At 37.5% G+C, this 24,505-nt stretch overlaps 1 protein-coding gene across 1 annotated transcript; it reads left to right on the forward strand.

Annotated features, from left to right (window-relative positions):
• The first annotated feature begins 2,523 nt into the window (after nt 1-2,523).
• Nucleotides 2,524-24,505, forward strand: LOC107845490 (putative casein kinase II subunit beta-4). Its single transcript, XM_016689842.2, has 5 exons — nt 2,524-3,048; nt 4,489-4,707; nt 23,050-23,159; nt 23,321-23,486; nt 24,129-24,505. Exons 1-5 carry the CDS (start codon nt 2,820-2,822, stop codon nt 24,257-24,259), a joined length of 855 nt encoding a protein of 284 aa, XP_016545328.1. The 5' UTR covers nt 2,524-2,819; the 3' UTR covers nt 24,260-24,505.

The raw sequence follows: 24,505 nt of genomic DNA on the forward strand, positions 1-24,505 counted from the left end.
CTTCTCATTATTGTAAGAAAATCCAGATGTAAGAGAAATTTAAAGAAAAAGGCTTACAATATCTAACTCAAATGAAGATATGTTTTAAGGATGTTGTTGCTACTGGAGAACATGCGTGGGCACCATCATCTGGAGTTTTATCAAATGGTATACAAGAGAGTAGGTGGTTTTAATCTGAGCAACTATTTGAGTTTGACACTCTAATAAATAATGAAGAATTTGTAATTATTGATAGTTTAGAAGAATTAATTGAAGTTAAAAAAAAATAATAATAGTGAGAGTGATACTAGAAGAAAAAGAAAGGTTTCAACAGAAACGAAAAAAAACTAATCCTAGTCAGAAATTTAGTTCATCAATAGAGAGAATTGCTGACGCCATTGAATTATGCACTTCAACGGAGTCGAGAGAAACTTTTCTTAGTATTAAGAGTGTAATGACTATAGTTCACAATTTGTCTAATATGACTGTTGGTAGTGATTTATGGTGGAAAACGAGTGATTTACTTGTCAAATAATCAATGAGTGAAATGTTCTTAGCACAAGAAGATGCAGAATTGCAATTGCAATGGCTGGAAAGGAAGACCATGCTTCATACAGATTAGATTTATGATGTTATTTATTATAATTTGCTTTTGAAACATATGATTTTTTTTAATTGAGCTTATTTTAGCTATAAAGTTTTTAGATTTGAATAATTTACGTAATTATTGTCAATCTTACGTAGCTATGAGCAATAAATAAATTGTCAATCTCACGTAATTAAATTTAATAATATTTATTTATTTATTTACAGATATTCCATTGGCTAGGAAAAATTGTGATACGACTGATGATGTGTTTGATGAAGAAGTTTTAATTAAAAATAATCATAATTTTTATATTCATTTTTGTTTGATGTTTTTAAGTAATATTTAAATTATTTAAGTAATATATCACTATTTAATATTTTTTTGATGTATTTATGTATATAATTATTGATTAAAAATTATAGAGTACATACTTTTTAATTAAATAAAAAAATTAATTAAAAATATTATAATAAATATTTAAAATAAATTTTCTCTATAAATTGATTTTAGTAATAAAGGTCTATTGATGCATGTTCTTTTTGGCTATTTGTCTTAAAAAAAAATATTTCTTGAAAAAGATTATCCAAAAATAATTTGTTTATCAAAAATACGTTTCAAATGAATTTATTAAACACAAATTATTATTTTTTAAAAGCACTTTTCTAAAAAATTATTTTACAAAAGTGCTTGTCAAATAAACAGTTTTGTAACAGCAATCCTAAGTAGGGGGTGTTAATGGGTTGGTTTGGATCGGATAGTGGTTAAAATTATAACCAAAACCAATTTAGTCGGTTTTTGAATTTCTAAAACTAAACCAAACCACAAAAAGAAAATAACTGTTTTGATTTGGTTTGTCGGTTTTTTGGGTTATTGACTAGCCTACTCCAACCATCTCTAGAATAAACTTCTTTTTTTAACCCATAGAAAAAAGTATCGCATTGAATAATTTCTCATAAAATATTTGTACAGTAATGGACAAATGATGCTATAAACACTTAAAAATCAGAACAAACACATTAAACAAAACCAAAATTGAGATGAAAAGCATCAGCTTTGTATTGTTGGCACTAAGATTATCCAACAACATATAAACACATACATGTACATTGTAAAACAGAGCTTTATATTCTATTGCAGTGCACTGTAAGAAGAGATAGAGTTGGGCAAATTTGAGTTATCTATTTACTTTAAAAATTAGCTAGGTGAGCTAATCATATAAGGAAAAATTGAATAGATAAGGAGACATAAAACTATCATTTGAACCAGGGACCATGGTAACTCGTATTATGAAAGCTGAAGAAAAAGTGATGTAGGAGCCATAGGATTAACTTATCAGTAATAATAAGTAGAGTTGGGCTTGGGTTTGGGTTTGGGGTTTTGGGCAATTGGGTTAAAGTATTGGTTGGGCTAGACATAGATTAAAATTTAGTTTTAAATTAAATTTAATAAAATATTTATATTTTAATTATAAATTATATATAAATAATTATAATATATATATATATATATATATATATATATATATAATTTATCGGTTCAGTTTGGTTATTTTTACATTTCTTTTAAGTAAAACCATAACCAAACCGATTTTTTTAAATTTAAAACCAAACCAAACTTCAGTTTTTAATCGGTTTAGTTCGATTTACGGTTCGATTTGCTTTTTAACCAAACCCATGAACACCCCTACCTAAGCATGATAAATGAAAATAGAATTTTCAAAAAATATTACTTTCCCTATTTAAAAAAGAATGATCTACTTTTCTTTTAATTTATTTAAAAAAGAATGATTTCTTTTTATTTTTTTAATAATACTTTAATTTTAACTTTTTATATGCCATATTTAAGATCATAAGATTAAAAGATATTTTAATATATTTGATACAATTTTAATTTAAAGTTATAATATTTAAAACTCTTTCTTGTTTTGTTAAATTTTGTGCAAGTCCAAGTAGGTTAAATTTTAAAAGAAAAAAAAACAGAGGAAGTACTTCCTTCCTACCAAACACACCCGAAGAGAGAGAAAAGAGAACTCGAGGAGCTCTCGTGTCCTTTCTCTTTCCCCCTCGAATGTAGACGAAACCCTAGTTATCTCCGTCTCTCCAACTCACAGTCTGCACGCGCACACAAAGCTTGTCCTTGTTCTTCTCTCCATATTTAGGGTTTCTGTTCGATCTCTCTTTCCATTTCCCGGATCTTCGACACTTTCGGCTGTCTTTTGTAATCGACCTATAGAAATAGAGAAGGAAAAGAAATGTATAGAGATCGAGGTGGTGGGGTTTCTTCTGGAGCATTGGATCGGAAGCGAATCAACGATGCATTAGATAAGCAGTTGGAAAAGTCTTCAGCGTCTACAACGAGAGCGTTGAAGGACAAAGCTGTTCCCTCCACCTCTGCTGCTAAATTGCATCAGCGTCATCATAATCATCATATGGACACTCTCTCTTCCTCTACTCTCACCACAAAAAACAAGTGCTCCGATGGTTAGGATCATTTTTTTTTCTCTTAAGTAAAAGTGCCCCCCTTTTTTCCCTTACTTCTACAACCAATTTATTTTTTCATGTTTCTGAGTGCATTAATTTTTCGCATATATTGGAAAAAACCAGGTGAATTAACTGGTTAATCATTCGCTTCCTTCTTCTATCTCTGATCCTTAGTTGGAGATGATGATATGGTTCTATCATTTTTGTATTTGTGGTGGCGGTGCAGGTTTCTTGGAGATCCAATTGACTATCTTTTTCTTTACTAAATTATATATGGAAATTGGTTATTAAACTCTCTAAATTGCATATGTATCTGCATGGATATGTAAAGGAGCTCCTTTAGCACTTATCAGCAGGGTCTTGAATGGATCTATGTTCCTTAATTAGGGGTTTATATCCTGATAAAATGCGTTTAACTTGGCTTCAAGTAACAGATTATTTTTTTCTTCAGAAAGCATGTAGAATGTGGTCACGCTTACGTTACCTTATCAAAAAAAAAAACGTAGAACGTGATCAGGAAAAAGTTCTGTCATGTGTCAAAGTGGTAACATGGCTGGAAAGCTGTTGCTGGAATGTTGTGTATATTGTTTGTATTTCTAGATTCTCAAAATATTTAACTTAAGATCATCTATGGTTTTAGACGCGTGATGCATGGGTTAGGTGCACATCATGGATTCAAACATTAGACAAAAAGCCTGGTTTTTAAGTGGAGAAGGGTAGAGTGGCGGGTTCATTATTCGCAGTTTCAAACCGTGTGCCATTGTCTTTCGGGGATCACTTGGTTATAAAAAGATTATATAGGGTTTCACAAAATATCCTGGTATAAGCATGACACATTGTTGGTCGTGGCTTACGAGTTACAACTGTAGGTTTTATTTGCAATTGCTTTTATTGGTGGGAATGTTGTATCTGCTTATTTGGGCTTCCGAGGAGGTGGATTTATTGGAGATGGTTCTACTGATGAGTACTCAGCTGCAACATCTAATAATTATGGTTTCAGGTGGTGGGGTAATCAGGTTATAACTGATGCATTAGTTTGGTAGCTCACAGCCATTGAAACCAAGAGTTTTATCAATTTCTTTCTACTTACTACCTACAGCTACTTGGATAGCTAATTCATGTTTCCACTCTATTTTCACTACTCTTTTGACATCAACGTTGAATTTTTATTACTGGTATCTTCCAGTGATTTATTTCTGATAGTTAGTATTTTACTCATAGATACTGGAAAACCTACGCAAGTTCCCGCTATAATCTTGTTACTCCTTTTAGGAAAAGTCAGAACATGTTTTTGCTGTATATTTATTACTCTAATGACACCAGCCATTAAATACAATGACTGCATTTAGTTTGCCCATGCTTTTGTTTTCTTGATGCCAACTTTCTTACTTGCATGTCAAACATGGTATGATCAAATGCCCATGGTTGTGTACTTTGCAGAGGAATCTGAATCAGACAGTGAAGAGTCTGATGTTAGTGGTTCCGATGGAGATGACACATCATGGATTTCTTGGTTTTGTAACCTGCGTGGGAATGAGTTCTTCTGTGAGGTTGATGATGACTACATTCAAGATGATTTTAACCTCTGTGGATTGAGTGGTCAAGTTCCATACTATGACTATGCACTTGACCTAATCCTTGATGTTGAATCCTCTCATGGTAAGTATAGTTGCTTCTTTAGATTTTCTGATGAATTGCAAGATAACTATTTTGGCTGTCTTTTCTGTTGAATGATATAAGTTGTTGGTCTTTTGTAGGTAAAACATGGTTTTCTTTTTCTTTTCCTTGTTGACTCTTCCATGTGGAGCTTTTTTTTTGTTTTTATACAAATTAATACAATGTTAATTTTGGTGAGCATGTTTCTGCACTAGTAAGCTCGATTTGATATTTTGAGGTTGACTGAGGTACACTTGTTTTCAGGGCTACAAAAAAAGAAGAGTCTCTGGTAATGTATCATGGCAACATCTGCTTAGCTGGTGTAGATTAGTTGTAGAAAAATGGGTTATTTGGATTTTCATATGAGCAAAATGAGGTTCTACATGTCCTTGATTAGTGTTATGGTTTGTATTAAATGTTGTCGACCGGTGTTTGGTGATCTTTACAGAAATAGCTGTCTGAGTTCATTATTTACTTTTCCTAGCTGGCTACATAGATTTTACACTGATTATACACATAATATACACCCCCTGCTATTTTTAGTCTAAGCGGTTGTGTGAGCGACTATTTAGGTTAATTCTTCGATGTTGTTTATGCTCCATAGGGTTTTGATGCTACCCTCAATATGGTTGAGGGCATGCTTGAGGTATATAATTGAAGAGAGGTAAGTGCAGGTTGGTTGCTTCATGTTTCTTAGGTAAGTGCAGGTTGGTTGCTTCATGTTTCTTAGGTTTGTCAGTGAGGTGTACCAAGGTGCAATAATGCCCACCTTTAGGAAAAATCAACCACTAATTTAGTTAGGCTAGTTTATAAGAAATGCTAATGTATGGAAACAAATAACTAGCCAATTTATTTTCAAGAAAGTATTATTCTTATGAAAGTATTGTCAAGAAAATATTTGGTTGAATAAATTATTGATTTAGATTAGGAAAATTATAAATTTAGTAAGGAAATTTACTGAACTTTTATTAGAAACTTAAATTTCATTTTTGAAGGTGGATCAATATTTAAGATGGTTTTTGAACTTGATTAATAAGTTTTTTAGCTTGATATACATTTCACTTAATTGTAGATTGTCCAGTATATATGATATTATGATTGCTGTTTGTGTATAGTAACTTTTTACTAAAATTATTAATATTTTTATTTGTTTCTACTTATAAAAAAAATCTAAGCAGCCTCTCTACTTCATCTGAGATTGTGGTATGGACTGTGAAAAATATGAGAGAATATTATTGAATTGTTGTATCTAAATTATTACATTGAGACCCTATTTATAGACACTACATTTCAATCCTATTCCTAATAGGACACTACATTACAATCCCTTTCTAAGTAGAATTCAATATGCTATTCCTATTCATATTCTAACACTCCCCCTCAAGCTGGTGCTTACAAGTCATATGTACCAAGCTTGTTACAAATGTAATTAATACGAGGACTAGTGAGGGACTTGGTGAAGATATTTCTGCAAGTAGATCACTTAACAACAACAAACCCAGTGTATTCCCACATAGTGAGGTCTGGGGAGGGTAAGATGTACGCAGTCCATACCACTACCTCTGGAGAAGTAGCAAGGCTGTTTCCGATAGACCCCCGGCTCAATATAATATAAGTAATCACAACCGTACAAAACGCATGGAACATGATGGCAAGACATAAAAACGCCCCTACAATGGAAAGTAAACAAAGAATAGTAGGCACTCGTAATACAACATGCAACAAGGTAGCCTAACAAGAGTAATACACCAAATAGGTAATGCCCTACCCTACCTACCCTAATAGTCACTAGCTTTCTATCCTAATACGCGTCCTCCAGCTCTTCCTATCTAGGGTCATGTCCTCAGTAAGATGTAACTGCTCCATGTCCCGCCTAATCACCTCTCTCCAATATTTCTTTGGCCTACCCCTTCCCCGCTTGAAATCATCCAAAGCAAGCTTCTCACACCTACGAACTGGTGCATCTGTGCCCCTCCTCATCACATGTCTGAACCATCTCAAATGGACCTTTTGCATCTTGTCCTCCACCGAAGCCACTCCAACCCTCTTCCGGATAATCTCATTCCGAATCCTATCTCCCCTAGTAAGACCACACATCCAACGTAACATTCGCATTTCCGCCACCTTCAATTTTTGAATATGAGAGTTCTTGACTGGCCAACACTCCGCTCCATACAACATGGCCGGACTGCCATCTTGTAAAATTTGCCTTTAAGCTTGGGCGACACCTTCTAATCCACACAACACCCTCGAGGCGAGCTTCCACTTCATCTATCCCGCCCTAATCCGGTGAGAGACATCCTCGTCAATCATACCATTCTCCTGAATAATGGACCCGAGGTACTTGAAACTATCCCTCTTACACACCACCTGGGAATCCAACCTTACTACCACCTTGTCCTGCTCCCTCGAGCCATTAAACTTACATTCCAAATATTCGGTCTTGCTCCTACTCAACCTGAACCCTTTAGACTCAAGGGTCTGTCTCCACACCTCTAATTTATCATTCACACCTCCCCGGGTCTCGTCAATCAAAACCACATTGTTCGCAAAAAGTATACACCAGGGCACCTCTTCTTGGATACGCCGCGTCAACACCTCCATAACCAAAACAAACAAAAACGGGCTAAGAGTAGATCCCTGATGCCTGTCAAGACCGGAAAATGCTCTGAATCTCCTCCTGCCGTCCTCACTTGGGTCTTAGCTCCATCATACATGTCCTTAATTGCTCTGATATACGCCACCGGGACCCTACTCACCTTCAAACATCTCTAAAGGACTTCCCTAGGGACTTTGTCATATGCCTTCTCCAAGTCGATAAACACCATATGCAGGTCCTTCTTCCTTTTCCTATACTGTTCCACCAGTTTCCGCACTAGGTGAATTGTCTCGGTCGTAGAGCGCCCGGGCATAAATCCAAACTGGTTCTCCGAAATAGACACTAACCTCCTCAACCTCCACTCGACCACTCTCCTAAATCTTCATCGTGTGACTCAATAACTTAATACCTCTATAGTTATTGCAACTCTGAATGTCACCCTTATTCATATACAGAGGGATCATAGTGCTTCATCTCCAGGCCTTAGGCATTTTCGCCGACTTGAAAATTTAAACCAGCCTCACCAGAAAACTTCCAAAAATCCACGGGGATCTCATCAGGTCTCGTCGCCTTACCCCTTCGCATCCTGCGAATAGCCTCTCTGACCTTCTCCACCTTAAAACGTCTATAATAACTAAAATCACGGCACTCCTTTGATTGCTCTAGCTCACCTAACTCAATAACTCTCTCCCCTTCATCATTTAAGAGCCTATGAAAATACGACTGCCATATCTTCTTAATGTAACCATCTTCCACCAGCATTCTTACCATCCTCCCTCTTAATGCACTTCACCTGGTCTAGATCACGACCCTTCCTTTCTCTAGCCTTAGCCAGCCTAAACAACCTTTTTTTCCCTCCTTTCTCCTCTAACCCCGCATACAAGCTCTCAAACGCTGCCGTCTTAGCAGCCGTAACTGCTAGCTTAGCCTCCTTCCTCGCTAACTTGTACTCCTCACTATACACCCACTTCTCTTCTTCATCCTTACTCTCAATCAACTTTGCATACGCCCCCTTCTTAGTCTCTACTTTCTTCTTTACCTCTTCATTCCACCACCAATCCCCCCGATGGTGACTAGCCCGGCCCCTGGATGTACCCAACACTTCACTAGCAATCTCCTTGATGCACCTAGCCGCCCTATCCCACATACCATCTATGTCTCCCCTACACTCCCACACCCCCATACCTGCCAACTTCTCCCCAATCTCCTGCGCACTCACCGGCGTCAGGTCGCCCCACTTAATTCTCGATCGCCCCTCCTCACCCCTACTTTTCTTACCCTTCTTTATGCCCAAGTCCATCACCAATAGCCTATGCTGGGTCGAAAGATTCTCACTCGGAATGACCTTGTAAGTTGATCACTCGACTTCATAAATTTTGTAACAATATCTCCCGAGAGTATCTTTTCTCTGACAAAGTGACAATCAATCTCTATGTGCTTGGTCCTCTCATGGAACACTGGATTAGATGCAATATGAAGGGCTGCCTGATTATCACATACAAGTTCCATCTTACCAGTTTCTCCAAATTTTAATTCTCTCAGCGATTGCTTGATCCAAACCAGCTCGCAAGTTGCTGCATCCATTGCTCGATATTCTGTTTCGGCACTAGATCAGGCTACCACACTCTGTTTCTTACTCTTCCAGGACACCAAATCCTATTAAAACACAATATTCAGATGTAAAATGTCTATCAGAGGGTGATCCTGCCTAATCAGCATCTGTATATCCAATGATATGTTCATTGCCTCGATTCTCGAAGAGTAGTCCTTTACCTGAAGATGACTTTATATATCGCAAAATTCGAACAACTGCATCCCAAGGACTATCACTGGGGGGAGTCATAAACTGACTTACAACACTCACAGGAAAAGAGATGGCAGGGGAGATAATTCAACTTTCCAACCAACCGCTTATACCTTTTAGAAAGAAGTTTAGCATTTGGATCCATAGAAGTGTTAATGGGTCGACATCCCATCATTCTTGTTTCCTCAAGAATGTCTAAAGCATACTTGCGTTGAGAAATAACAATACCTGAGCTGGACTGAGCAACCTCAATACCTAGAAAGTATTTCAATTTGCCAAGGTCTTTAGTATGGAAATGCTGAAAGAGATGTTGCTTCAAGTTAGTGATACCATCTTGATCATTGCCGGTGATAACAATATCGTCAACATAAACCACCAAATAAATACACAGATTTGGTTCAGAATTGTGATAAAACACTGAATGATCAGCTCCACTACGAATCATGCCAAACTCCTGAATAACTGTGCTAAACTTTTAGAACCAGGTTCGAGGAGATTGTTTCAAACCATAGTGTGACTTGCGCAATCGACATACAAGGCTACTAGACTCTCCCTGTGCAACAAAACTAGGTGGTTGCTCCAGATAAACTTCTCCATGCATAAAAACATTCTTAATGTCCAACTGATAAAGAGGCCAATGACAAACGGCAGCCATTGAGAGAAAAAGACAGATATATGCTATTTTAGCCACGGGAGAGAAAGTGTCACTATAATCAAGTCCAAATATCTGTGTATATCCTTTGACAACAAAGCGAGCCTTCAGCCGATCAACCTGACTATCTGAACCAATTTTGACTGGATAAACCCAACGAAAACCAATAGTAGATTTACCTGCAGGAAGGGAAACAAGCTCCCAAGTACCACTCGTATGTAAAACAGATATCTCATCAATCATAGCCTGTTTCCATCCTGAATGGGAAAGTGCTTCACCTGTAGTCTTAGGAATGGAAATAGAGGACAAAGATGATACAAAAGCATAATGGGGTGATGACAAACGATGATAACTCAAGAAAGTATAATATGGGTTAGTATTATGAGTGGATCTTATACCTTTTTGAAGTGCAACTGATTGACTAGGAAGAGGCAGGTCTACAGTAGGGGAAGCGTCAGGCGCAGGACATGAATCATCTGGGACTGATACTGGACGTGGGCGGCGGTGATAAGTCAAAAGTGGTGGCATTGTAGCTGGAGATGGAGAAGTAACCATAGATTCCTCAAAGATTGGTGTGGGTAAGACTGGAGGTATGGGTAAAACCTCAGAGATATTAAGATGATCAGAAGATGTATAGAAAGGTTGAGATTCAAAGAATGTGACATCAACGGACATAAGGTAGCGACCCAGATCAGGTGAATAGCATCGATACCCCTTTTGAACTCGAGGGTAACCAAGGAACACACATTTGAGAGCACGAGGGGCTAGTTTATCTTTTCTTGGGGCTAAGTTATGAACAAAACATGTGCTCCCGAAAACACGAGGGGGGATAGATTAGAGATATGATTGAGGAAATAGTATGGAATGGGAAACCTTATTCTGGATCGAAGATGATGGCATTCTGTTAATGAGATAGTATGATGCGAGGACCCATCGCCCCAAAAATGTAGTGGAACATGGGATTCAATGAGAAGAGTGCAAGCAGTCTCAATGAGATGCCTATTTTTCCTTTCTGCTATACCGTTCTGTTAAGGGGTGTATAGACATGATGTTTGGTGAGTGATTTCTTGATGAGTCATGAACTCCTAAAACTGGGAGGATAAGTATTCTAAGGCATTATCACTACGAAAAGCACGAATAGAAACACCAAATTGATTTTGTATTTCAGCACAAAAACTTTTGAATATAGAGAATAACTCGGAACGATCTTTCATTAAGTAAATCCAAGTACATCTTCAAAAATCATCGATGAAAGTAACAAAGTAACGAAATCCTAAGGGTGAATTGACTCTGCTAGGACCCCAAATATTGGAATGACTTAATGAGAAAATAGACTCTGAGCGACTCTCAATACTACGTGAACAAGTAGCACGGGTGTGTTTCCCAAGTTGACACGACTCACAATCTAATGTGGATAGACTAAGACAAACTAGGCACCATCTTTTGTTTCTTGGATAGACTAGGATGTCCCAAACGTTTGTGAATAAGGTCGGGAGAATCTGTAGGGTGCATGCTGTGAAGGAATGTGAAGAGGTAAGATGGTAAAGGCCTTGTGATTCATAAGGAATGTGAAGAGGTAAGATGGTAAAGGCCTTGTGATTCATGTCATATGCCAATTGTTTGTCTCATTTTGTGGTCCTGCATTAGAAAAGAATCATAAAAAAAAGTTATACTACAATTAAAGGCACGTGTCAAACGACTAACAGATGCAAGATTAAAAGGACGACTAGGGACATAAAGAACAGAGTCTAGAGTGACAATAGATATGGGTTTGGCTTGTCTAACTCCTTTTGGCTCTGTTCCAATTCCATTAGCTAAAGTAATAGCTGGAAGAGATTGTGAATAAACAATATCAGACAAGTATTTGTCACCAAAAATATGGTCAGAAGCACCAGAGTCCACAACCCATGATCCAAAGGTAGGAGATTTTGCAGTTGAGGCTATTGGTAGAAACATATGCTTACTTGATTGATACTGAAGATACTCATTATATTCCTTGTAGATAAATATACACGTTGATCATCTGTGGTGTTAGACTGAGCAATATGAGCATATTTGGATGGTTGAAGCCTTTTACAATAACTACACTTAGGTCGAGAATAACATACACCACGAGTATGTCCAAGTCTTTTACAATAACTACACCTAGGTCGAGATCTTCCAAATCGACCTTCACTTCGTTGATTCTTTATAAGCTCTGACATTTGAGTATCTGATCTCCTCATTAAGATTCAAATTTAATCATGAAAAAGAAATACTGTTGGAATTTGGCCCGGAAAAAAGGAAAGTCCTCGGATATAAGATCTGATGTTCAAAAGTTGCTCGTAATTAGAAAAAACTATTGGTACAACCTTGTAATGAAGTGGCAACCTAGCTGAAAAAAAACTTGGCCGGAATAAACCGCACGCGCCGGCGCGTGAAGCGCGTGAGGCGCAGATCTGAAAGTTCTTGTGACGCGTGGATCACCGGAGATAAGATTCGACCATTGGGGTTTGCTCGCCTGGGTGTTTCTCACCTCGTGGTGGTGTTGGTTTTCGCACACAAAACTTAAAAAATAGACGAGGGCTCAAATTGGACTTAACAGTCGCCGAAAATTGAAATACCGGGCTGTCTTATTGAGTTTTCTTCCCAGAAATTTTCTCACAAAACCTGCTCTGATACCATGTGAAAAATATGAGAGAATATTATTGTATTGTTGTATCTAAATTATTATATTAAAACCCTATTTATAGACACCACATTCCAATCCTATTCCTAATAGTACACTACATTACAATCCCTTTTTAAGTAGAATTCAATATGCTATTCTTATTCATATTCTAACATGGACTGTGTACACTTTACCCGCCCAGACCCCACTTTATGGGAATACATTGGGTATGTTGTCGTATTGTTTTATCTTGGCCTGTCTCCACTTAGGCTGGTGTTTTAATTGGACTTTTGTTTTTGTTTGCTAAAGTAAAGTTCATTGATATCCAGCATAAAAAATAAGCTGTAACTTATGAGGACAAGACAGTGTATGCGTTCCTAGTGTTATTCATTTTTTTTTAAAAAAAAGTGCTGTAACTTATGTACAAGAGGCAGCATCACTTCGTATTGCGTAATGAGTTCAAAATGTTTACGATGGCCTCTCTGTCATTTGCAATTGCCATGTTACACCCAATAATTAGAAGAGAGATACATTTGTATTTAGCGCTATTTACAGATTTAGATTTGTTTTCAAAGATTCTCGCTTTTCTTTTCTTCGAGATGCATCTCTAAACTGCAATAGAAATTGTGTCCCAAACCCTCCATTTTTCCTTTCCCCGTCCTTTGCTTGACCAACACTGCAACAATTCTTCAGTTCTTGGCATCGACGAAATAATCCCCATAATATTCAAAATAGTCTCACACATGCATTGATACTTTTCCCCTGGACAGCCTTGGTTAAGCTCATTGTACTCTGCACCCTGTCATGATGAAGAAGTATAAGCAGTGGAGTCGTAGAACCTGATTTCTAATTAGAAGATGAAGATATTTTCGCTAGCTCCTGTGGTATCTTTATCTTTTGTCGATTGCTATAGAGGAAAAAAGCAATTGTGCGCCCCCAGGGAGGGAGGGAGGGATGGACTTCTCATTATATATATTTGTTTTTGATAAGGTAACATTTGTATTATAAAACAGCACTTAGGTAGTGCAGAAAACCCCTTACAGATTGAGCGTCTAGCTAAAAGAAAATAGAAAAACAAAACAAGAAAAAGGCTTCCCATCCTAGTAAGCTTCTAAAACTTCTAGGATGTGTTCCGCTTCTACAGGGGAATTCTTTGTACACCAAAAGCATAAAAGTAAAATACAATCAGTCTTAATCTTCTGAAGTGATCTACTTTTGCTTTCAAAACTTCTTGCATTTCTCTCCTTCCAAACAGTCCACCAAATACAAGATGGAATAGTTCTCCAATATTTCAAGTTCTTTGCTTCCTTCCCAGCTTCCTCCCAACTAGATAGAGTGTCAACAATCTTTCTAGGATTACCCATTGTATGCCTTTAAAATTGACGAAGATCTTCCATAGTTGGTCAGTGACTTTGCAATGCAAAAATAGATGTCCCACTGTCTCAGCTTCCTCTCCACATAGACAACAATGTGTGACTAGAATTATATTCCGCTTTCTCAAATTTTCATGTGTTAACACAGCCTCTTTCGCTAACAACCATGAAAAGCACGCAACTTTCAGGGGGGTATTTGTTTTCCAGATTTGTTTCCATGACCAGCTGCTATGTTGTGGCGTTGTTCTATTTAGTAGCTTGTATCCAGAGTTGACCTTATATGTCCCTTTGTGATGTTCATTCCACCAAAGTATATCCTTTCCCTCTTTAAAACCTTCAAATGATTGAAGAACTTTAAGGAGTTCCACCATTCGTGGGATTTCCCAATCATTCAAATTTTGTCTGAGGCTTAAATCCCAACCTTGTGGAGACCACATATCAGCTACAGATTTGTCTTGTTGTTGAGTTAGAGCAAACAAGGCTGGGAACATCTCTGTAAAGCTCCTATTACCTAACCATCGGTCTTTCCAAAAGATTGTTTTGTTACTATCAAAGACTTTGATGGCGACATGGTTTTGCATTATAGTCCACCAATTCCTGATTGACCTCCAAACAGTTACACTATAAGGATTGGTAGCTTCTTTGGTAACCCAACCATTCATATCTCCGTACTTCAGCCCGATCACCCTTTTCCATAGAGTTTGCGACTCTTGAGCATATCTCCACAACCACTTCATTTTCAATGCTTTACATTGATTCTTCAAGTTCTTGATACCCAGTCCTCCTTGATTTTTACTGGTTATGAGAACTTTCCACTTCGCTAGGTGAAACCCTTTCCTGGTTTTGTTACCTTCCCAAAAGAATGACCTTCTGATTTTATCCAACCTTTGTACCACACTTGCTGGGATGGGGAATAAGGTCATCATGTAGGTCGGGAGTGCATCAAGAACTGCATTGATCAAAGTAAGTCTGCCTCCCAGGGACAGGTATTGAGCTTTCCATTTGGACAACTTTCTTTCACATTTCTCTAACACATTCTCCCAGATTTCTTTTGATCTTGATTTGGCCCCCAATGGCATCCTTAAGTATATAGAAGGAAGAGCACCCATCTCACCTCTCAGTATTGAGGCTAGTTACTCTATATTTGTGACTATGTTGATGGGGTATATATGACTCTTACCCCAAGTTATATGCAATCCCGATATTCCTTCAAAGAGTACAAGTATTACTCTCAAGTGTTTTAGTTGTTCCTCCTCTGCATCACAACAAATCAGCGTGTCATCGGCATAGTGTAAGTGTGCCACTTCCAAGGTGTCTGCATTGTGGGTAGCTACCTCAAAACCGGAAATCCATCCATTGATTTTTGCTGTCTTAATCATATTTTTAAGACCCTCCATAGCAAGTATGAATAAAATAGGGGATAGGGGATCCCCTTGTCTTATTCCCCTTTGTGAATCGAAGAATCCTTCAGGTGCGCCATTGATAAGAACAGAGAACTTGACTGTGGAGATGCTGTAACTTATCCACCTAATCCATTTCTCACCAAAATCCCATTGTTTTGCGTGTGTTCAGCATGAATCCCCAATTCACATGGTCATATGCTTTTTCGATGTCCAATTTGCATAAGATTCCTGGCTTCTTTTGTGTCATTCTGGAATCGACTGCTTCATTTGCTATCAACACAGCATCCATGATTTGCCTCCCTCGAATAAATGCCATCTGTTGAGAATCCACCAACTTGTCCATTACCCCCCTTGATCCTTTCCGTGAGGACCTTGGACAATAACCTGTAGAAGCTTCCTATCAGGTTTATTGGCCTGAAATCTTTCAGCTCCTTGGCCCCTTTCTTCTTCGGAATCAGAGCAATGTATGTGGCATTGAACCTCTTTTCAAACATTTCTTGTTCATAGAAATTGTTGAAAGCCGCCATGATGTCATTTTTTATTACATCCCAGCATTTGATATAGAATCCCATGGTGTAACCATCTGGTCCAGGGGCAGGGGCCTTATCTGCAGCACATTTTTTTAAGCAACTATGTACCTCATGTTCGTCAAACGTAGCTTGAAGTTGTATCTTTTCTGCTTCTGAAATCTTTGGACAATTTGTGATGTTCCTGTTGGTCTCCACCTTTGTGTGTCTGTGTACAAATTCTTGTACAACAGGACTATTTCCTCCTTAGCTCTGCTTGGTTCCTTCACTGATTCCCCTTGGACTTGTAATTGGTCAATGCAATTGCTTCTTTTGTGAGCATTGGCTGAAATATGGAAAAACTTGGTATTGTTGTCACCTTCTTTCAACCATAAAATTCTGGACCATTGTCTCCATGCTATTTCTTCATTTTTGATTAATTCTTCATACTCCATAAAAGTTGTTGCCTTCAAAGATACCTCATCTTCTGTTAGAGCTCTATTTTCCATTAATGAATCCAAACTTGCCATTTTATTAAGTAGGTTGGTTTTTTGGATCTGCAGATTACCTCTCTCTTCTTTGCTCCATTCCTTAAGCTTTTCTTTTAGAGCTTTGAGCTTGCAAGCTAGTATATAATCTGGTTTCCCATGGAATGTGAAGGAATACCACCATGAACTGATTCTATCTGTGAAGCCTTCTGTATTTAGCCACCAATTTTCGAACTTGAAATATGACTTGTTTTGATCCCAAGGATCACAATGTAAAGCAATGGGAACATGATCAGATATAAGTCTCATTATATATTTATATTTTGGAAATCGAATCTTCATGCACTTTAGGCCCTTTCTGAAAGCCATGAGGTGGGTTGACCCCACGAGCAGCACCAAGTAATGAGAGGAGAAAGGAAACAGACCTTCCTCGCCCACAGGCATACCATCTTTAGCAAAGTCCTTCCTAACCTTTCCTACAACATCTATTTTTTCGAAGGACGGAGTCGGGGCCCGAGATTTGAAAAGGTACTTCGGGGGTGGGTATGTTTCAAAAGCAATAAAGGATAGGTTCCCTTTTTTGTTAGCAATAGGGTGTTGTGGAAGCCCTTCTAGTCCGTCCTAAAGTTAGAAACTAAGTTTCCCTTTCTGGCCCTTGAGGAATGGACCTGGCAAAATAGGACTCATTAATTCACGGCACTATGTGTTGGCTCCTTTTTGAAATTGGTTTCAAATATCTTTCACCCAACCTTCTATTTTCCATCGACAATCCATTCCTATTCGTAAGTGGATTACTTTTTTTTATCTTCTTTATTTCAAACTCGAATCAATTATTTGTTCTTGGCCCTCTTGTTTTCTCTCTTGCGAGAGAATTAGAGTCGCGCGTTCCTGAGATCAAGTTGCGACAGTTCCTTGCGTGGTTCTAGCTAAGAAATTATAACACCCTCTCCTTCCTGATATCCAAAGAAGGATTCATATTTAGACCTCTAAGGTGCAACCCTCTTGGTGTCGGATTAGCTCGGCGGGTCACTCAATAGTCTTCCATGGAGTATCCTCCGTTTTAGTGAACTTTGGGAGTTGTCGGTGGTTTGAAGACCTTTATTCCATAGGTTTAACGAGGTGCTTAAGATGACCAAAATCATCAGTGGTTAGCTCTTTTTTAGTGGATTCCTCTTTTTTTAGTTCTTCTTTAGCTTTTGCTTTCCTGCAACTCCACTGTCTCTTATTATTTTCCAAAAACATACCTAGGGTGTTGGAAATCATCTACCAACAGAGAGACAAAAAGCTAAATAAGCCTTTAGGCTGGCATAAAAAATTGTAAATGTCGTCTTCCTTTACTATGACTTCTTCCTTTCCTCTCCACCATACAAAATTATTGCTCACCCTTGGATCAGGGATACTTTAAGGGGTCGTTTGGTGTGAGGTACTAAAGCATATAATCGCGAGATAAAATAATAGTCCCGGCATAAAATTTTTGATGCGTCGTTTGGTTGCCAATATTCGTATAAACTTATGCCGGGACTAATAAATAGTACCGGGATAAGTTATCCCACACATATGGTGGTATAACAATCCCAACACAATTAATCCTTGGGATAAAATTATCAAATGACAAAATTACCCCAAATCCTTACAAATCTTCAATCATTTTGATAAATTTGAACAATTATTTGAGCTTATTAAATGCTATAAAAGTGATTTGTCATGAAAAAATAATAGTGACACCATAAAAACTATTTATACAATCAAATTCAAAATTGATGCAAGGGTTTATTGTCTTTCTATTTTGTAGAAATGTTTATTAATCTACTTTAGATTTTCATTTTTCCTAACCAATTTATCATGGACAAGTAATTAATATTTTGACGTTCCCTTTCTAACTTAGTGCATGCTTAATTATTAGATAATTTTTTTTTAATATAGCTAAAAATGTTTGAAAATTTATTTTTTTAAAAAAGTACAATTTAACTCCCAAAGATGATACTAAATAATGAAAAATAAGAGTAATTGTTTTTCACAGTTTTTGATGATAAATTTTTTTAACAAAAAATGGGATTATCAACATTTAGGACAAAATAAGTAATTTAACATGAAATATTAAAGCTTCATACACATTTAAGAAATATTAACATAAATTTCTTAACATGTTTTTTAAGGAAAAAGAAACTACTAAAGTTTAAAAAGAAAATAGTAACTTTCAATTTTTTTGTATGGTTTAATGTGAAGGAAAATAATTAAACTAAGTAAGGTGAAGGGTATTTTTGTAAACAAACTATCAATTCTTAAAAAGAATACAATGCATATTATTTTTAGTACCAGAAACCAAACAATCACTAAAAAATAATACCAGGACAACTAATCCTAGCATAACTTGTTTCCCAACCGAACGACCCCTAAGTTAATAGCTTCCTTTGAATATAGGGCATTTACATAAACTCTTAAACAGTAGCTAATCACAAAACAAATTTGTGCTACTAATAAGGACTGTTAGACCCTATGTTACTCGGACTCGGTCGTTTTGCTGCCGAACCTGTCTCGACACGAGACTGAGGCAGTGCGGATGCTTCCGCCGTCTCCGATTCGGTCAAACGATTTCGGAGACGTTGACCAAATTAATGAAGAAATTTGAGGGGAAAATCGAATAATTAACCGGCGAGTGGAAACTTACTGAAAAAATTCCAACCAGCGACCGCCGGAAGAGAGACGGCGTTGTCGATGTACCACCGGCGTCACCGTCGCCGAGAAGCCATCGTCGTCGTCGGCCACCTCAGTCGTCGTCGTCAATCATCTGTCGTTGTCGATGTGCCACCCCGTCGGCGTTGGCGTTGGCGTTCTATTTGTTTGTGTTGTTATATATATATATATATATATTTATATTTATTAATATTAATATTTATTAAATAAAAACAAAGCAGCAGCGTTAATATTTGTTTATTTGTTTGTGTTGTTATATAAATATTTATTAATATTAATATTATCAATATATATTTTTTAATAAAACCGAGACAGCTGTCGGTTTATTGGACTGAAAGCACCCGACTTTTGTATTTGATATTCTTTATATTATATAAAAAATGTATATTAATATATAATTAAACGTAAGTTGCCCTAACATTGAAAAAAGGAAAAAGTACTCTTAATTATAGTTAACTTTTTATTTTTAGAATACCTTTATAACTCTATATTTATAATATTTGATTTTCTTAAGCCGAATTCCCGCACCCGTATCCATACTTGGTTACCCGCACCCGAGTCCGAGCAACTTGGGTTTGACCTACATATGTGATGCCTTCCCAAGGTCTAATCTCTTTTGGTATAGGTACGGACTTTGAGAAGACAACCTTTACTGTTAGACCTGTGGGTTCCTTTGTTTATCAGGACTAGGTAAACCAAAGCATTCTACGATTGTTGGCTCCAAGTTGTTCAAAAACAGTGGCACTGTGTCGAGATGAAAGTCTCATGCACGGTTTTGAATGAGAAAGAAGTGAAGAATCCTCTTTTTGACACTGAGGTCATTGCTTTTCTTTCTGTTACTTTGAATGTACTTGATCAAAAAATGTAGCTGCTTCAGATTCAACCTTTCGAATTTCGATACTTTTTGTTTCTCATCAAACGAACGGCATTTTCTTTTGGAAATTCTAGCTTTTCTTGGGAAATCCCATTGCTATTACTCAAACAGTGGTTGGTGCAGGAAATGGAATCACAACAAGAAAGATTGCTTGGAGAGATAGCATACTTTCCTTATTTAGGATTGTACGCATGGAATGTGGATGACTGAATTTCCCTTCAACTTTCCTTTCAAACCGAACTACCATGACTTTTGCTAACTGCATCCATCACGAATAGTGATTTGATTGATGATGAAGCAAGAGAATTCTTGGTTCAGTTCACCTTAAGGATAGAAAATAGTATTGATCAAATTCTATTAAGTCTGGCACATAGTGATTATTCATCAAAGAATGACTCTGGTTAGGGGTAAATGGCTAGTTCTTTTAAGTTGGTCTTTAGCCCCTCCGAGTTCATCGCTTGTAAAAAAAACAATTAACAACTGTAAATCAATCAGTCACTGTTCCAGTTCTTAATGGTGTTGGTTGTATTTACTCAATGTACACCTCGATGAGCAGCGGAATGAAGGACGGTATCTGAACCAATTGATTAGGCTGAAGCAAGAAGCTGGTACCTTTAAGTTGGTGGTACCTTTAAGTTGTTATGGTGTTCATAAATTATTAGGAAATTAACATGACATGCCTCAACGCTCTAGTACTGTATACTATAGGTATATAACAACAACAACAACAACAAACCCAGTGTATTCCCACTTTGTGGGGTCTGGGGGGGGTAAGATGTACGCAGTCCATACCTCTACCTCTGATGAAGTAGAAAGGCTGTTTCCGAAAGACCCCCGGCTCAAGTTACGAGATATCAAACAAACACATAGTACAGCACAGAAGCAGATGACATAACATAGATACTGCAGCCATAAGGAATATAAAACAGAGTAAAGCAGGAATGCAGGAATATAAAGCAGAGGAAAGCACACAGATTCGTAACAAACATAGAACACGGAACACGGAACAGAACATTGAATACGGAATCATACCAGGAATACACCCCCACCAATTACCTCCCTACATTAGCGACCCGAACAGGCCCTAATCCTCTGCCGTAATTCGCGTCTTCCAGACCTTCCTATCTAGGGTCATGTCCTCGGTAAGCTGTAACTGTTCCATGTCCCGCCTAATCACCTCACCCCAGTACTTCTTCGGTCTACCCCTACCCCGTCTAAAACCATCCAACGCTAGCCTCTCACACCTACGGACCGGGGCATCCATGCCCCTCCTCTTCACGTGTCCGAACCATCTCAATCGTGCTTCCCGCATCTTACACTCCACTGACGTCACCCCAACCTTCTCCCGGATAGTATACTATAGGTATATATTTGTTGGTTATAGTTAAAGAAGGGAACCAGTATTTGAAAGGGCTAATGTGTAAAGATGGGTAGGGTGAAGACGTAGATGTGTAAGATGAGGGCTATGAAAGGGACAAAGATTCTGTATTAAGTTCAGTCCATACTGGACCTAACCTTGAGAGTTCTGTTGGTTTTTGTTTTTGGCATTTCAAGGTCACCATTTTTGGACCCTGCAGAGCCAGTGTTGTTAGTGTTTACAGGATCATGCTATAATCTGTACTTCATTTCTCTTCTGATGCCAACAATCATTGATATATTTTACCTTGTATGGCTGGATCAATGATCAATCTGCCACATCCACCATTTAGTTATTCTTTCTGTGGAAGCATACTTCCAATTCCGTTTTGTTATTGGGCAGATATTCAAATTCCACTGTGTAGTATTGCGCATCACTAGGGACGGCAATTGGGTGGGGCGGTGCACGGCGAAGGTTTTGTCTTAACCCGCAAACTCTCAACTCGTCCTGCCTGCAATTGAATTTTCACCCATGTTCATCTGCCCCGCAATACACCCACATCAACCCGCCCTACCACGTCCCCGCTAAGGATACTGCATACATTTTTAGGCAGCATAGAAAACATGAAGACAAATATCTAAACCACGATTCTGCAACATCTGAAAATCTGAAGTACAATTTCTATACACGGTAATCTTTACAAAATTTCTTTCAGCAAACAAAAGAGATGTGATAAAATAAAAACTCCACATCTTTTAAGCAGTGGCAGATCAAAATAGAACTTTCAAAGAAAAAATACAATCAACTGAAACTCCCAAAAAAGTAAGGAAAAGGAATTCAATGATCATACTTAATAAATGCAAAACTCAGGTTTCAATCTTTTTATGATAAACCATTGCATTTAAAAATGAAAGACAACCCCGTAAAATGATTCATATAACTATAAAAAAAGATTGTATAATCACAAGATTCAAAAGCTTGAAGAAAAGGTTCATCAGTGTAAGTGAACTTACGGTAGGAGAAAAGCTGACCTGCATCCACCTTGCAACCTGCAAAAAAATTTCTTTTAGAAAATCAACCCGCCCCATTCTGCAAGCTCAGACCCGCACTGCCCCATTGCCATCCCTACGCATCACATATGAAGGTTCTCATTTCAGGAATTCTCATTTATGTTTCAGTAGGTAAACGCTTGTGGGGAATGGGTAATATCTAGTGGTGCCTATTGATAAACAGTTAGTACACCTGGAAAGAGTATTTAAAACACTGTTGATAAACGTGCTAAATCTATTAACCATGATGCATCTGTCTTATGATATAAATCTACCTTTTGCTTGCAAAAAATTGCAATTGAGTCGCAGTATATCTAAATTAGATTCTTTACTTAACTTGGACCGTGACTCCTAAGCTTAGTTGGATGAAAACGAAAAATTTCGAGAAGGGTTTTCTCAGTTCTCTGCAAATTCTGACCAACCAAAGACTACTTCCCATTGGAAGTTGAAACTTGTATAGCTTAATTCTGTCTGCTCTATATAATACTGAATTTTCATTTGCTTCCTTTTTGGAAGAGGCATGTTGTTCTAATCAGATATTATGATCTCTGAAAGAATTCCGGTTCTTGGAAAACTGATATTATCCTTGAATGCGATTATTCCTTTCTATATGAACTCTTGAATCTTGGATAAAATAATTGTGTTCAAGACCTCTTTATTACCAGCGTATCCTTGTGTCATATGATGTCAAAACAATTTTTTGATCACTTTGTTTTAAATTTCAGCTTATGAAAACAAAGTATTTTTTCTATTCGCCGTGCAATCTTTAGGTCTATTTTAGTGCAACTAAAAATGTTAATACTAATCAAAATGGAGTACTCCATTTTTCCGTATTTGTAGGAGGTCGTAATTTTTCCTGCTATGATCTTTTCAAAAATTTCTCCTGCTTTGAATAGGTGATATGTTCACTGAGGAGCAAAATGAATTGGTTGAATCAGCAGCAGAGATGCTGTATGGCTTGATCCACGTCCGGTATATTTTGACTAGCAAGGGGATGGCTGCAATGGTAATGTGTCTTCCATATCAGGCTTCTATTTATATGATTCTCTGCTTTTGTAGCCTCACATGCCCCTCCTCCCTCCCCTCTTCCTCCTCCTTTTTCTTTCCTTTGGTGGTGCTCATTTTGTCGTGCAAGTTGTCTATAATCATGATTTAAACAATTTTCAGTTGGAGAAGTACAAGAACTACGACTTTGGGAGATGCCCACGAGTTTATTGCAGTGGACAGCCTTGTCTACCAGTTGGTCAGTCTGATATTCCACGCTCAAGTACCGTAAAAATTTACTGTCCAAAATGTGAAGATATCTACTATCCACGATCAAAGTACCAAGGCAGTATCCTTTACTATTATCATATTTATGCTCTTTCTCCTTAAGACATTTCCTCTATAGCCGTATTATAAAGGCAAAAAGCGAAAAAAAAACACTGAAATCTATTGGGGCTTCAAGGACCTAGGACAAAGTGTAAACTAAGTTGCGCCTTTAATGGAAAAAGACACAATTGAAGGGGAAAAAATATATTTGTAAAGTAAAAAATAGTAACTATAAACCCAAACAAATTGTACTGACAAAACATAGGTGAAATATTTATTGCTTGGTGCCACTCTCCAAGATAGAGCCCAAGGGCAATGGTGCACACGTTTTGGGTCCTTGTAGTTCCTGCACTAGAGCTCCTATCAAGCTGGGGAATCACATAATGTATTCTGCACGTAGTTTCAGGGCTTAAGCACGCCTCTAACGGTCCTTAAACACCAGTCCACTCTTCTAGTACATTATGCATTGCTCAAAAGCCCTTTTGGTAGCTAGGTTTGTTTCAAACTTTTTTATTTTGTTGTTCTGCTTATTTTATGCTTCGTTTGGACATGGATGCATATAAGCATCAAGACTAGTTCTGCTCATAGTTCATATTATTGTTTGCTTCCTTACTGTGACTAAAATATCACTCTTCCCTGGATCTGATTTTTTTAACTGACCAAGATATTGATGGAGCTTACTTTGGGACAACATTTCCTCACCTCTTTTTGATGACTTCTGGACACCTGAAGCCGCAAAAGCCTACACAGAATTATGTTCCAAGGGTCTTCGGTTTTAAGATCCACAGGACTTGATATGGAAGGTCCTCTGTGAAATGTGATAAGATTAAAATAGTTTATTCCAGTAGATAGTTCTCACCTGGCATTTATGTATAATTCTTCATGGTAGAACCTGGTAATGTTGGGTTGTTAATGTCCAAATCGTTTCATTGATTGGAAAAGTAACTGTCGCCAGCCAATCTTTCAAGTGAAATTTCCCCCCTAAATTTCTCTTGTATTCTTAATTTCTTCCAGTTCTATTGATATCTGTCTTTTCATGTA

Source organism: Capsicum annuum, chromosome 10 (genome assembly GCF_002878395.1).
Source record: "Capsicum annuum cultivar UCD-10X-F1 chromosome 10, UCD10Xv1.1, whole genome shotgun sequence".
Classification (NCBI taxonomy): Eukaryota; Viridiplantae; Streptophyta; class Magnoliopsida; order Solanales; family Solanaceae; genus Capsicum; species Capsicum annuum.